We start from the raw sequence: 16,455 nt of genomic DNA, 5'->3' as shown, positions 1-16,455 counted from the left end.
GTTACAAAGTATCCTGCGCCGGGCCCCCCTCTGTTCACCCCCCTCCCTCACGGCGGTCCCCCCAAGCCGGGCCCCCCTCTGTTCTCCCCCCTCCCTCACGGCGGTCGCCCCACACCGGGCCCCCCTTTGTTCTCCCCCCCATCCTGAAACATTACCCATCCATGTTCTCCAGGGATGCTGCCTGATTTCAGACATCAGAGATACAGTGTGGAAACAGGCCCATCGGCTCTCCGGGTCCACGCCGCCCAGCGATCGCCCTGTACTCTAATACCATCCTACACACGAGGGACAGTTTACAATTTTACCAAAACCAATTAACCTACAAACCTGTACGTCTTTGGAGTGTGTGAAGAGACCAGAGCACACGGAGAAAACCCACGCCATCACAGGGAGAACGTACTAAATGTTATTCCCTTATAATGTATCTATAAACTGTAAATGGCTTGACTGTAATCATGTGTTGTCTTTCTGCTGACAAAAGTTTTTCACTGTACCACATGACAATACACTAAACCAAACGAAGGGTAACATCCTCCATGCCTCAGATACTCCAAGAATTTAATACACCGATAAAGACACACTTCCTGTTTCTGAACTTTAAGGAATAAAGCTCTTGTCTTTGCAAGCCTTCCCCATACAACACAACTGTTGTCTGAGAAACCAGTTTGGTGAATTTTCATTGCACTCCTATCCAGAGTATATCATTATCTACGAAAGGAAACCAAACATCATATAATATTCCTGGTAAGGTCTCATCATGATCCCAGTGAATGCAAGAAGGCATCTTGACTCTTGAATCATCGGGCATGAATGGGCCTGAAGAAGGGTCTTGACCCAAAACGTCACCCATTCCTTCTCTCCAGGGATGTTACCTGTCCTGCTGAGTTACTCTGGCATTTTAGAAACATAGAAAATAGGTGCAGGTGGAGGCCATTTGGGCCTTCGAGCCAGCACCGCCATTCATTGTGATCATGGCTGATCATCTACAATCAGTAACCCGTGCATGCCTTCTCCCCATATCCCTTGATTCCACTAGCCCCTAGAGCTCTATCTAACTCTCTTTTAAATTCATCCGGTGAATTGGCCTCCACTGCCCTCTGTGGCAGAGAATTCCACAAATTCACAACTCTCTGGGTGAAAAAGTTTCTTCTCACCTCAGTTTTAAATGGCCTCCCCTTTATTCTTAGATTGTGTGTGTCCCCTGGTTCTGGACTCCCCCAACATTGGGAACATTTTTCCTGCATCTAGCTTGTCCAGTCCTTTTATAATTGTATACGTCTCTATAAGATCCCCTCTCATCCTTCTAAACTCCAGTGAATGCACAGTGTCTATCTACTGTTTGCTTTGCTAACTGCCTGGTGTTATTGACTGCGAGCTTTCAGCGACTTGTGTAAGAGGTTCCCACGCTCCTTTTAAAGATTAACACTTCCCAACCTTTCACTATTTAAAAAATCTCAGCCTTTGTTTTGTTTAAAAAAAAAACCCAGTGCTATTTTTACCACCGCATTCCTTCCACCAGTTAATACCGACTCTAAATGCTCCTTGCACCCTCATTCCCAATTAGTATAGTGTGAAAGAAATGTCTTTGCTCTGTCCATTTCTTTGCCTAGTAGATGCATATCATCCATGGCTCACAAGTGTTTCTGTGATTCGAAAGCTCCCTAAATTGGAGAGATCCCCCGAGACTACAGACAATAGGTGCAGGAGGAGGCCATTCGGCCCTTCGAGCCAGCACCGCCATTCAATGTGATCATGGCTGATCATTCTCAATCAGTACCCTGTTCCTGCCTTCTCCCCATACCCCCTGACTCCGCTATCCTTAAGAGCTCTATCTAGCTCTCTCTTGAATGCATTCAGAGAATTGGCCTCCACTGTCTTCAGAGGCAGAGAATTCCACAGATTCACAACTCTCTGACTGAAAAAGTTTTTCCTCATCTCCGTTCCAAATGGCCTACCCCTTATTCTTAAACTGTGGCCCCTGGTTCTGGACTCCCCCAACATTGGGAACATGTTTCCTGCCTCTAACGTGTCCAACCCCTTAATAATCTTCTCTGTTTCGGTAAGATCCCCTCTCATCCTTCTAAATTCCAGTGTATACAAGCCTAGTCGCTCCAGTCTTTCAACATACGACAGTCCCGCCATTCCGGGAATTAACCTAGTAAACCTACACTGCACCGGCTTCCATCCTGACCTCAGGCGCTTTGTGTGTGGAGCTTGCGTGCTCTTCTTGTGAATGCCTGGATTTCTTCCGGTTCCCTCTCCCATCCCAAAGACATGCAAGTTTATTGGTTAATTGGCCTCTGTAAAATGGCCCCTAATGTGTCGGGAATGAATGAGAAAGTGGGATAAGATAGAGCTAGTGTGAGCGGGTGATCGATGGTGGTGTGGATGTGGTGGGGCGTAACGGTGGTTGCATAGTAACCCGCCTCCCGGACCGGGCGGCCGCCATTGTTGAAGCAGGAGCACGTGGCCGCTGGCTGCGTGAGGTCACGTGGGGCGCGGGGCGGTGACGTCACCTTGTCCCTTATTTGGGAGTGAGATAGTTGGCACCCCTAACCTCGGTAAATGTGATAATAATATACTAAACTAAACTGTATCTAGGGATCCTGTAGCTAGGGATGCACTGGAGGACATAAAGTGCTGGAGTAACTTAGCGGGTCGGTCTGCATCTCTGGAAAACATGAATAGGTGACGTTTTGGGTTGAAATCCGAAAGTCACCTACCCATATTCTCCAGAGATGCTGCCTGATTCGCTGAGTTACTCCAGCACTGTGACCTTTTGTGTATTAACCAGCATCTGCAGTTCTTTGTTTCTGTACAGGGATGTATTGGGTGGCTTGAATCTCCATCTCCAATCACCTCTGATAAAGAGGTAGGAACTATAGCGCCAGACAATAGGGGTGCCAACTATCTCACTCCCAAATAAGGGACAAGGTGACGTCACCGCCCCGCGCCCCACGTGACCTCACCCAGCCAGCGGCTAGCGGCCACGTGCTCCCGCTCCACCAATGGGCGGTCCCGTATAGGACAAACCAATTTAGCCCAATATACAAGATGTCCTGGCTAATATGGGACGGTTGGCAACCCTACTCCACCTCCGTTGGCAACCTCTGTTAGGCGGCACCCAGGCTCCTGGGGCCTACACTGTCCGGGTCTACAGGGCCCCCCTGGGCCTACAGCGTCCGAGCCTACAGCGTCCCCCAGGGCCTACAGTGCCCCCCGGGCCTGATACGGGACAAGGGCAGTCCCACACGGGACAAACCAATTTAGCCCAAAATACGGGACAGTTGGCAACCCAACTTGAGGAGCAGGGACATAACAAAGTTTGGCCTTTGGGGTGGGGAGGGGGGGGGGGAAATTCACATCATTGATGAACAAAATATATTTGTCGCTGTCACAGGTTTCATCAGTAACGTGTAAAAATATGTTTGGGAAATGAAACTGAAAGAAGAGCAAGAACAAAGGAAACGAAACTAAACTCAAAACAGAAACCGAGAATGAACTCGGGAAGTGAGTAACGAACGAACGCCCTTCTGAAGCTAACCTCATCATTCATATCCTCCTCAGATACATGAGACATGTAAGCGCAATATAAATAGTTATTACATGCAAAGGCCTGTTATGTGTTCTATTTATACCAGAATGGTGCAGAAAAGACTCAAAATGTGTGAATGAAGTGCTATCCTTGAAGGCAGCTCAGCTGCTTTTAAAAGGTCACAACTATGTTTTGCAAGGAGCACTATAGATTGCAATAGATCATTCCTTCACAGTCATAGAGTGATACAGTGTGGAAACAGGCCCTTCAGCCCAACTTGCCTACACCGGCCAACATGTCCCATCTACACTAGTCCCACCTGCCCATGTTTGGTCCATATCCCTCCAAACCTATCCCATCCATGTACCTGTCTAACTGTTTCTTAAACGTTGGGATAGTCCCAGCCTCAACTACCTCGTCTGGCAGCTCGTTCCATACACCCACCACCCTCTGTGTGAAAAAGTTACCCCTCAGATTCCTATGAAATCTTTTCCCCTTCACTTGTCCCCTTCACTCTGGTCCTCGATTCCCCTACTCTGGGCAAGAGACTCTGTGCATCTACCCGATCTATTCCTCTCATGATTTTTTTAATGATTTTAATACAACCTTTATTTAAGAATGCCAGTCGGTACATAAGTGGAAAAGAAGCAAAACCATAAAGTTTTCACCTCAAACAAATTGATGGGTGGGAATCAAAATTTTATTTGGTCTATCAATGTCCAACTGCTTTTAGACACAAAATGCTGGAGTAACTCAGGGGGCCAGGCAACATCTCTGGAGAGAATGGGTGACGTTTCGGGTCGAGACCCTTCTTCAGACTGAAGAAGGGTCACGACCCGAAACGTCACCCATTCCTTCTTCCCGAGATGCTGCTTGACCCGCTGAGTTACTCCAGTATTTTGTGTCCACCTTCGATTTAAACCAGCATCTGCAGTTTTCCCCCCTATATATATAATCTCTCTCTGAAGAAGGGTCTCCACCCAAAACGTCACAAATTCCTTCTCTCCAGAGATGTTGCCGGTCCCACTGAGTTACTCCAGCATTTTGTGTCTATCTTTCTGCTCTCTACTGACAAACAAAATCATCCTATTACAATAACATCATCGAGACGCTGCCTGTCCCGCTGAGTTACTCCATCATTTTGTGCCTATCTTCGGTGTAAACCAGCATCTACTGTTCCTTCCAACACAATAACATTATTTTTTCTCGTTTATTATATAGAGGGTACTCGTTTGTTATAGAGAGAGTTTATTATACAGAGTACACAGAGTACAGAGTATTACACATTCTGTTGTGCTGCTGAAGGCAAGGAATGTCATTGTTCTGTTTGAGACACATGACATTGAAACACTTGAAGCATCATTCCTGCATCCACCTGTCAAATTCCACAACAGCTGCCTGTGTTTCTAGTTCTCAAGAGTCAATAGACAATAGGTGCAGGAGGAGGCCATTCGAGCCAGCACCGCCATTCACTGTGATCATGGCTGATCATCCGCAATCAGTGCCCCGTTCCTGCCCTCTCCCCACACCCCTTCATTCCGCTGTTCCCTAGAGTCAAAAGTCTAGCAACTCACCTACTGATGGCCTGCTCCTCATCTGTTATCCCAGTCTCCCTGAATGCACGATTGGATTCCTCCAAACTCAGAGCGATCGCTCTCTGAAGGTCATCTTTATCATCTCCAGTCAGATCGATGACATCTGTGGCATCACACAAACAAAATCATCCGATTACAATAACATTATGGAGACGCTGCCTGTCCCGCTGAGTTACTCCATCATTTTGTGCCTATCTTCGGTGTAAACCAGCGTCTACAGTTCCTTCCAACACAATAACATTATTTTTGGGTTGAATAAAAGAACATTATTATTATTGTGGCATGAAATGTCTCTGGAGGATATACATTATTTAAACAGAATATGTCAGTGTACGTACATTGAAAAGCTTCGTTTTGCATGCTACATATTACTTGATTAGTACGGGTGTCAGGGGTTATGGGGAGAAGGCAGGAGAATGGGGTTAGGAGGGAGATAGATCAGCCATGATTAAATGGCGGAGTAGACTTGTTGGGCCGAATGGCCTAATTCTGCTCCTCTCACTTATGAACTAGAAACATAGGTGCAAGAGTAGGCCATTCGGCCCTTCGATCCAGCACCGTCATTCAATAGACAATAGACAATAGGTGCAGGAGGAGGCCATTCGGCCCTTCGAGCCAGCACCGCCATTCAATGTGATCATGGCTGATCATTCTCAATCAGTACCCCGTTCCTGACTTCTCCCCATACCCCCTGACTCCGCTATCCTTAACAGCTCTATCTAACTCTCTCTCTTGAATGCATTCAGAGAATTGGCCTCCACTGCCTTCTGAGGCAGAGAATTCCACAGATTCACAACTCTCTGACTGAAAAAGTTTTTCCTCATCTCCGTTTTAAATGGCCTACCCCTTATTCTGAAACTGTTGCCCCTGGTTCTGGACACCCCCAACATTGGGAACATGTTTCCTGCCTCTAACGTGTCCAACCCCTTAATAATCTTATACGTTTCGATAAGATCCCCTCTCATCCTTCTAAATTCCAGTGTATACAAGCCTAGTCACTCCAGTCTTTCAATATGATCGTGGCTAATCATCCAAAATCAGCACCCCTTTCCTGTTTTTTTCCCCATATCCCTTGATTCCGTTATCCCTAAGAGCTATATCTAACATCTAGTGGATTGGCCTCCACTGCCTTATGTGGCAGTGAATTCCGCAGATTCACAACTCTATAGGTCAAAAAGATTTTCCTCATCTCAGTCCTAAATGGCCTACCCCAACATGGGGAACATTTTTTTCTGCATCTAGCCTGTCCAATCCCTTAAGAATTTTATAAGAAAATAACTGCAGATGCTGGTACAAATCGAAGGTATTTATTCACAAAATGCTGGAGTAACTCAGCGGGTCAGGCAGCATCTCGGGAGAGAAGGAATGGGTGACGTCACCCGTAAGAATTTTAAATGTTTCTATAAGAACTAGAAACATAGACATAGAAACATAGAAAATAGGTGCAGGAGTAGGCCATTCGGCCCTTTGAGCCTGCACCGCCATTCAATATGATCATGGCTGATCACCCAGCTCAGTAACCTGTACCTGCCTTCTCTCCATACCCCCTGATCCCTTTAGCCACAAGGGCCACATCTAACTCCCTCTTAAATATATCCAATGAACTGGCCTCAACTACCTTCTGTGGCAGAGAATTCCACAGACTCACCACTCTCTGTATGAAGAAATGTTTTCTCATCTCGGTCCTAAAAGACTTCCCCCTTATCCTTAAGCTGTGACCCCTGGTTCTGGACTTTCCCAACATCGGGAACAATCTTCCCGCATCTAGCCTCTCCAACCCCTTAAGAATTTTATATGTTTCTATAAGATCCCCCCTCAGTCTTCTAAATTCCAGCGGGTACAAGCCTAGTCTATCCAGTCTTTCTTCATATGAAAGTCCTGCCATCCCAGGGATCAATCTGGTGAACCTTCTCTGTACTCCCTCTAAGGCTAGAATGTCTTTCCTCAGTTTAGGAGACCAAAACTGTACACAATACTCCAGGTGTGGTCTCACCAAGGCCCTGTACAACTGCAGCAGAACCTCCCTGCTCCTATACTCAAATCCTCTTGCTATGAATGCTAACATACCATTCGCTATACAATACAATCTGATCATCTATACCATACATCAACACAATTAGTTCAAACTCAAGGGAAATGCATATACCAAAATGGGAAAATACAGATAAAAGAGATAGATAAGAGATTGCAGATACCATAATAACATTTAAGAGACATTAGGATAGGTACATGGATAGGATAGGTTTAGAGGGTAACGGGGCAAATACAGGCAGGTGGGACTCGTGTAGATGGGGGATGTTGGTCGGCATGGGCAAGTTGGGCCGAAGGGCCTGTTTCTATGAACAAGAATTGGACAGCCTAGGTCTGGATAGTCTTGCCAGCCAGTTGGCACCGGAGCGTGGCAACTCTTTGCCTGATCTTCCCAGAAAAGGACCTTCTACCATCCCATACAATTGCTCTACACGTCTAAATCTCTTTTTTACCTGTAAGTACAGAACTCCCATACCCACACTGACCTTTCTGTCCTGGGCCTCCTCCATTGTCAGAGTGAGGCCCAACGCAAATTGGAGGAACACCACCTCATATTTCGCTTGGGCAGCTTACACCCCAGCGGTCTGAACATTGACTTCTCGGAAGTAACCCTTGTTTTCCCTCTCTCTCCATCCCTCCCCCATCCCAGTTCTCCGACCAGCCTGACTGTCTCCGACTAAATTTATCTCTGTTTGCTTTGTTTTTACCTTCTCCCAGCTAACAATGATCTATTCTACATATTTCTTGATCTCCATCCATTTTGTCCTGTTTTCACACCTTACATTTCCTTATCTATTTATCTCCCCCTCCCCTGACTTCAGTCTGAAGAAGGGTCTCAACCCGAAACGTCACCCATTCCATCTCTCCAGAGATGTTGCCCGTCCCGCTGAGTTACTCCACCATTTTGAGTCTATCTTCGGTTTAAACCAGCATCTGCAGTTCCTTCCTCCACTATATTCTGCACTCTGTATCTTCCCCTTTGCTTTATCCATTTCTCTTTTTCTCATTGCGAGGCGTGGATTGACGTTAGAGATACAGCGCAGAAACGGGCCCTTCAGCGCCGTGTCGACCAACGATCACCCCGTACACTAGTTCTATCCGACAGACATTAAGAACAATTTGCAGAAGCCAATTAACCCACAAACCCGCATGGCTTTGGAATGTGGGAGGAAACCGGAGCGCCTGGAGAATACCCACGTGGTCACAGGGAGAAACCTTGTGCAGACAGCACCCGAGGCCAGAATCGAACCCGGGTCTCTGGCGCTATGTGGCAGCAACTCTACCGCTGCGCTACTGTGCTGCCAAACAGGACATGGAGAGGATGCTTCCACCAGTGGGAGAGTCTTGGACTAATGATCATAGCCTCAGAATAAGAAGATGTTACTTTAGGCAGGAATTGAGGAGGAATTTCTGTAGTCAGAGGGTGGTGAATCTGTGGAATTCATTGCCACAGAATGCTGTGGAGGCCAAGTCAGTGGATATTTTTACATATAGTGAAAAGCTCTGTTTTGCATGCTATATATTTCTTGATTTGTACAGTTGTCAGGGGTTACGGGGAGAAGACAGGAGAATGGGGTTAAGAGGGGAAGATAGATCAGCCACGATTGAATGGCGGAGTATATTTGATGGTCTGAACGGCCTAATTCTGCTCCTATCACCTATGATCAAGGACAATATACGTAGGACATAGTACAGAGGACAATGAGATACTCTCAGTTATCTGTGCTGGTTAATATACACCGATCAGCCAAAACATTATGACCACTGACAGGCAAAGTGAATAACATTGATTATCTTGTTACAATGGCACCTGTCAAGGGGTGGGATATATTAGGCAGCAAGTGAATAGTCAGTTCTTGAAGTTGACGTGTTGGATGCAGGAGAAATAGGCAGGAGTAAAGACCTGAGCGACTTTGACAAGGGCCAAATTGTTATGGCCAGACGACTGGGTCAGAGCATCTCTGAAACGGCAAGGCTTGTGGGGTGCTCCCGGTCAGCAGTGGTGAGTACCGACCGACAGTGGTCCGAGGAGGGACAAATCACAAACCGGCGACAGACAGGGTGTTGGGCGCCCAAGGCTCATCGATGCGCGAGGGCAACGAAGGCTATCCCGTCTGGTCCGAACCGACAGAAGGTCAACTGTGGCACAAGTCACAGAAAATGTTAATGGTGGTCACGGGAGGAATGTGTCACAATACACAGTGCATCGCACCCTGCTGTGTATGGGGCTGCACACGGAGGACCAACAGCATATTAGGCAGGTGGTCATAATGTTTTGGCCGATCGGTGTATATATAGCAGCATGCCTGGAAACACTTCAAAACGTTCTTGAATTAATTCAGTTGATGCCGGCTTGCTTTCCGCCTCCAGAATCCTCCGCACGTCACTTACTTGTGTCGGCCTGGCTTCCCACGCTGATATACCGATCGTTGCCAGTTTGTCCAGTGTGATAGTCCTGCTGTGGTGCTTTGGCATTCTTCTCGGTCAGAAACGCCACCGCTTCAGCCAGATCCCCGTTGCTTGCCTGCGAGACACACGAGAGGTCAGCGCCTTTGGATATCGAACAAGGGGACAGGACAATGGAGGCACGAGGAACTGCTGATGCTGGAAGCTCGAGAGCAACTCAGCGGGTCAGGCAGCAGATAGAGCTCTTAAGGATAGCGGAGTCAGGGGGTACGGGGAGAAGGCAGGAACGGGGTACTGATTGAGAATGATCACATTGAATGGCGGTGCTGGCTCCAAGGGCCGAATGGCCTCCTCCTGCACCTATTGTCTATTGTCTATTATCTCCGGGGAGGGATTTATCAAACAAATTGTATTTTAGAACATAGAAACATAGAAAATAGGTGCAGGAGGAGGCCATTTGGCCCTTCGAGCCTGCATCGCCATTCGTTGTGATCATGGCTGATCATCCACAATCAGTAACCCGTGCCTGCCTTCTCCCCGTATCCCTTAATTCCGCTAGCCCCCAGAGCTCTATCTAACTCTCTTTTAAATTCATCCAGTGAATCAGCCTCCACTGCCTTCCGTGGCAGAGAATTCCACAAATTCACAACTCTCTGGGTGAAAAAGTTCCTTCTCACCTCAGTTTTAAATGGCCTCCCCTTTAGTCTTAGACTGTGTGGCCCCTGGTTCTGGACTCCCCCAACATTGGGAACATTTTTTCCTGCATCTAGCTTGTCCAGTCCTTTCACAATTTTATACATGTCTATAAGATCCCCTCTCATCCTTCTAAACTCCAAATGATTTTGAATTATTATCTTGATTACAGTGCGGAAACAGGCCATTCGGCCCAATTTGCCCCCACTGATCGACATGCCCCATCTAGATAGACACAAAATGCCGGTTTACACCGAAGATAAGACACAAAATGTTAGAGTAACTCATCGGGACAGGCAGCATCTCTGGAGAGAAGGAATGGGTGACGTTTTGGGTCGAGACCCTTCTTTAAACTCTACATTAGTCCCATCTGCCTGCATTTGGCCAATAACCCTATCCGATCCATGTACCTGTCCAAATGTTTTTGAAATGATGTGAAGGTATCTGCCCCAACTACTGCCTCTGCAAGCTCGCTCTATACACCCACCATCAGTCTGAAGAAGGATCTCCACCCGAAGTGTCGCCCATTCCTTCACTCCTGAGATGCTGCCTGACCCGCTGAGTTACTCCAGCATTTTGTGTCTATCCTTTGTGTAAAATGGTTACCCACTGAGATTCCTGATAAATCTTTCTTCCCTCTCCTTAAACCTACGTCCTCTAGTTCTTGATCCCCTTCCTCTGGGAACTGGAGACCAGAGCACCCGGAGAAAACCCACGTGGTCACAGGGAGAGCGTGCAAACTCCACACACAGACAGTAACGGAGGTCAGGATGGAACCTGGGTGTCTGGCACTGTGTGGCAACAGCTCTACCGCTGTGCTGCCTTTCATATTATTTATCCTTGCCCAATGTTATCAAAATTATATTGTCATTACGACTTCTGTTAACCGTTTCCGTTGTGCACTGTTGACACGGATGCACTTCAAAAGTAAAAATGCTTTGGAACATCCTGAAAAGATAAGAACAATGCTACACCAATGCAAATCTTTACTGCTGTTTTGCTTCACAGCTAATCTCTGCATTCCTCAGACATTGCTGGCTATACCTCGCACTAAAAGTTATTCCCTTATCATGTATAAGAAGGAACTGCAGATGTTGGTTTAAACCGAAGACAGGCACAAAAAGCTGGAGTAACTCAGCAGGATAGACACTGTCTGAAGAAGGATCCTGAAACGTCACCCATTCCTTCTCGCCAGAAATGCTGCCTGACCCACAGAGTTACTCCAGCATTTTGTATCTACCCTAAATGCAACCACTATTGTCTCATTGAGTCATCAAGTCATACAGTGTGGAAACACGCCCATCGGCCCAACTTGCCCACACCGTCCAACATGTCCCATCTACATGAGTCCCACCTGCCTGCATTTGGCCCATATCCCTCTAAACCTGTCCTATCCATGTACCTGTCTAAATGTTTCTTGCCAGGGTGGGGCAAGGCTTTGATTATGTTGACTGCTTTTCTGAGCAGCCAACATAATAGACAATAGGTGCAGGAGGAGGCCATTCGGCCCTTCGAGCCAGCACCGCCATTCAATGTGATCATGGCTGATCATTCTCAATCAGTACCCCGTTCCTGCCTTCTCCCCATACCCCCTGACTCCGCTATCCTTAAGAGCTCTATCTAGCTCTCTCTTGAATGCATTCAGAGAATTGGCCTCCACTGCCTTCTGAGGCAGAGAATTCCACAGATTCACAACTCTCTGACTGAAAAAGTTTTTCCTCATCTCAGTAATCAGACTTGTGTGACCCTGATCACATTGCGTAGCGTCAAGAGGAATAGCAGGTAGACTACGGTCAACTGCAGCAAATACTGGAACTGCAGAATACTGAAAATGCTGATGGTCTGTAGAACTGCCTGACCTAAATACTTATTTCATTGTTCTCATAGTGTCATACAGCATGGAAACAGGCCTTTCGACCCATCTTGCCCACGCCGCCCAACATGCCCTATCCACGCTGCTGCCTAAATATCAATTCTCTTTTTAAGCAGGTATCATTATCTGAATTCCAAATGTGTTTATTGCTTGTCCAAAATTCCAAACCACAAAACATCTAAAAAAAACACCTTTGGTCAGTTGTTACTTTACTTAAGGGAAAGTTTAAAGGAAATGCACCAGGGAGGTCACGGTGGCGCGGCGGTAGAGTTGCCGCCTTACAGCGAATGCAGCGCCGGGGACCCGGGTTCCATCACGACTACGGGCGCCGTCTGTACGGAGTTTGTACGTTCTCCCCGTGACCTGCGTGGGTTTTCTCCGAGATCTTCGGTTTCCTCCCACACTCCAAAGACGTACAGGTATATAGGTTCTTGGCTTGGTAAATGTAAAAATTGTCCCTAGTGGGTGTAGGATAGTGTTAGTGTGCGGGGATCGCTGGGCGGCACGGACCCGGTGGGCCGAAAGGGCCTGTTTCCGCGTCGTATCTCTAAACTGAACTAAACTTTGCACCAGTGTTTCTGTGCCATGTAACTCACAGAGTTTATGAGGTAATGTTGGCAGAGATCATCTCCCAAGTACATTCGTTAAGCAGATGGGTGTTTATGTGGTAATTAAATTCCAGTTGCATGGTGCGGGTCATTGAGCTATTAGTCCAGGTCTCTGGAACATCAGTCGGTTAATTTAACTAGTGTGCCACCATGTTTTCCAATTCCACTTCCACCATATCTGATGGGCCCCATATCGGAGGAAGGACGTGCTGTCTCTGGAGAGGGTCCAGAGGAGGTTTACAAGAACGATCCCAGGAATGAGTGGGATTAACATATGATGAGCGTTTGTCGGCACTGGGCCTGTACTCGCTGGAGTTTAGATGTATGGGGGAGGGACCTCATTGAAACTTACAGAATAGCGAAAGGCTTGGATAGAGTGGACGTAGAGAGGATGTTTCCACCAGTGGGAGAGTCTAGGACCAGAGGTCATAGCCTCAGAAATACAGGACGTTCCTTTAGGAAGGAGATGAGGAGGAATTTCTTTAGTCAGACGGTGGCGAATCTGTGGATTTTTTTTGCCACAGAAGGTTGTGAAGGCCAAGTCAATGTACATTTTTAAGGCTGAGATAGATAGATTCTAGATTTGTATGGGTGTGGAAGGTTATGGGGAAAAGGCAGGAGAATGGGGTTAGGAGGAAGAGATAGATCAGCCATGATTGAATGGCGGAGATTTGATGGGCCGAATGGCCTAATTCTGCTCCTATCACTTATGACTTATGACCTCATGACCATCTCAGATCAATAAGGATGTGCACTGAATAGATGCAGGCTACATTATACAAATGAATAAGAAATGTTAAAAAAAATTGGAAAGTAGATCTCAAAGAATCCATTACATTTCACATAGGATTAATTCACAAAATGCTGGAGTAACTCAGCAGGTCAGGCAGCATCTCGGGAGAGAAGGAATGGGTGACGTTTCGGGTCGAGACCCTTCTTCAGACTGATGTCGGGGGTGGGACAAAGGAAGGATATAGGTGGAGACAGGAAGATAGAGGGAGATCTGGGAAGGAGGAGGGGAAGGGAGGGACAGAGGAGCTATCTGAAGTTGGAGAAGTCGACGTTCATACCACCGGGCCGCAAACTGCCCAGGCGAAATATGAGGTGCTGCTCCTCCAATTTCCGGCGGGCCTCACTATGGCACTGGAGGAGGCCCATGACAGAGAGGTCAGACTGGGAATGGGAGGGGGAGTTGAAGTGCTGGGCCACCGGGAGATCAGTGGCATTAATGCGGACCGAGCGCAGGTGTTCAGCGAAGCGATCGCCGAGCCTGCGCTTGGTTTCGCCGATATAGATGAGTTGACATCTAGAGCAGCGGATGCAATAGATGAGGTTGGAGGAGGTGCAGGTGAACCTCTGTCTCACCTGGAAAGAATGTTTGGGTCCTTTGATGGAGTTGAGGGGGGAGGTAAAGGGACAGGTGTTGCATCTCGTGCATAGGTTTCGGTTCATTATTCTCATGTGTACCAAGTTACAGTGAAAAGCGTTTTGCATTTATACAAACAGATCAGATATACTATCATTAGATGCAATCAAGTCAAATTCAAGTGGAACGGGTTGGACACTTTAGAGGCAGGAAACATGTTCCCAATGTTGGGGAGTCCAGAACCAGGGGCCACAGTTTCAGAATAAGGTGTCGGCCATTTAAAACGGAGATGAGGAAAAACTTTTTCAGTCAGAGAGTTGTGAATCTGTGGAATTCTCTAACAGCTCTATCTAGCTCTCTCTTGAATGCATTCAGAGAATTGCCCTCCACTGCCTTCTGAGGCAGAGAATTCCACAGATTCACAACTCTCTGAATGAAAAAGTTTTTCCTCATCTCCGTTCTAAATGGCCTACCCCTTATTCTTAAACTGTGGCCCCTGGTTCTGGACTCCCCCAACATTGGGAACATGTTTCCTGCCTCTAACGTGTCCAACCCCTTATACGTTTCGATAAGATCCCCTCTCATCCTCCTAAATTCCAGTGTATACAAGCCTAGTCGCTCCAGTCTTTCAACATATGGCAGTCCTGCCATTCCGGGAATTAACCTAGTAAACCTACGCTGCACGCCGTCAATAGCAAGAATATCCTTCCTCAAATTTGGAGACCAAAACTGCACACAGTACTCCAGGTGCGGTCTCACTAGGGCCCTGTACAACTGCAGAAGGACCTCTTTCTCCTATACTCAACTCCTCTTGTTATGAAGGCCAACATTCCATTGGCTTTCTTCACCTCCTGATGTATAGGTCCTGCAGGGGGGCGAGTGTAGTTCCCATAGAGCGTTCAGCCGAACGCATTACTCTCCATGTCCCATGTAGATGTCCCATCTACACTAGTCCCACCAGGTGACATTTGGCCCATATCCCTCAAAACCTGTCCCATCCATGTACCTGTCTAAATGTTTGTTGGACTTGCGATAATACCTGCCTCAACTACCTCCTCCGGCAGCTCGTTCCACACACCCACCACCCTTTGCGAGAGAATTTTACCCCTCAGCCACGAGTAAACCTTTCTCCCCTCACCTTAAAACCTATGTCCTCTGGTCCTCGATTCCCCTACTCAGGGCAAGAGACTCTGTGCGTCTACCCGACCTATTCCCCTCATGATTTTGTGCACGCCTTCAATGACCTGTGGAAGGACCATTCAGAAGCCTGATAATTGAGGGGAAGAAGCTGTCCCTGAGTCTGATGGTGAACACTTTCAAGCTGCTGCATCTTCTGCCCAACAGAAGCAGGGAGAAGGAATGACCGTGGCGGACAAGTCTGACCTACTGAGTTACTCCAGCTTTTTTGTGTCAGTCTTTGATTATGTTGGCTGCCTTTCCGAGTAGCTGACAAAAATCAAAGACTCGTCTGACCCTGATCACATTGTACAGGCAGCATCAGGAGGAGGAGCACGTACACAGTCAACTGCAGCAAACACTGGAAGCACTTGTACACACTGGAATTTAGAAGGATGAGTAAGGGATCTTATTGAAGCATATAAGATTATTAAGGGGTTGGACACGTTAGAGGCAGGAAACATGTTCCCAATGTTGGGGGAGTCCAGAACCAGGGGCCACAGTTTAAGAATAAGGGGTAGGCCATTTAGAACGGAGACGAGGAAAAACCTACGCAATGTGATCAGGGTCACACAAGTCTGATTACTGAGATGAGGGAAAACTTTTTCACCCAGAGAGTTGTAAATCTGTGGAATTCTCTGCCTCAGAAAGCAGTGGAGGCCAATTCTCTGAATGCTTTCAAGAGAGAGCTAGATAGAGCTCTTAAGGATAGCGGAGTCAGGGGGTATGGGGAGAAGGCAGGAACGGGGTACTGATTGAGAATGATCAGCCATGATCACATTGAATGGCGGTGCTGGCTCGAAGGGCCGAATGGCCTACTCCTGCACCTATTGTCTACTGTCGCCCAGCACGTCAGCCATCATCTGTAGAAAGAGAGCGTACTGCCTGTCATATCATATCATATCATATATATACAGCCTTTTCGGCCCTCCAAGTCCGTGCCGCCCAGTGATCCCCATACATTAACACTGTCCTACACCCACTAGGGACAATTTTTTATTTTTTTTACATTTACCCAGCCAATTAACCTACAAACCTGTACGTCTTTGGAGTGTGGGAGGAAACCGAAGATCTCGGAGAAAACCCACGCAGGTCACGGGGAGAACGTACAAACTCCTTACAGTGCAGCACCCGTAGTCAGGATCGAACCTGAGTCTCCGGTGCTGCATTCG

At 47.3% G+C, this 16,455-nt stretch overlaps 1 protein-coding gene across 6 annotated transcripts in view; it reads right to left on the bottom strand.

Moving 5' to 3' along the window:
* usp25 (ubiquitin specific peptidase 25) overlaps positions 1-16,455 on the bottom strand; it is a 151,677-nt gene that overhangs the window by 104,258 nt on the left and 30,964 nt on the right. For all 6 annotated transcript variants that reach the window (XM_078409739.1, XM_078409740.1, XM_078409741.1 and 3 more), the window contains 2 exons: positions 9,553-9,685; positions 5,110-5,233 (listed from right to left, as the gene is read on the bottom strand). Coding sequence is in view for 3 of the 6 variants with exons in the window: in XM_078409736.1 (XP_078265862.1) it covers positions 5,110-5,131 (22 nt within the window). In the remaining 3 variants the exon portion in view is untranslated. Of the gene's footprint in view, positions 1-5,109; positions 5,234-9,552; positions 9,686-16,455 lie in introns of those variants that run through there.

Source organism: Rhinoraja longicauda, chromosome 12 (assembly GCF_053455715.1).
Source record: "Rhinoraja longicauda isolate Sanriku21f chromosome 12, sRhiLon1.1, whole genome shotgun sequence".
Taxonomy (NCBI): domain Eukaryota; kingdom Metazoa; phylum Chordata; class Chondrichthyes; order Rajiformes; family Arhynchobatidae; genus Rhinoraja; species Rhinoraja longicauda.
Note: the sequence above shows the minus strand (reverse complement) of the source record. Positions and strands in the feature narration are given on the sequence as shown.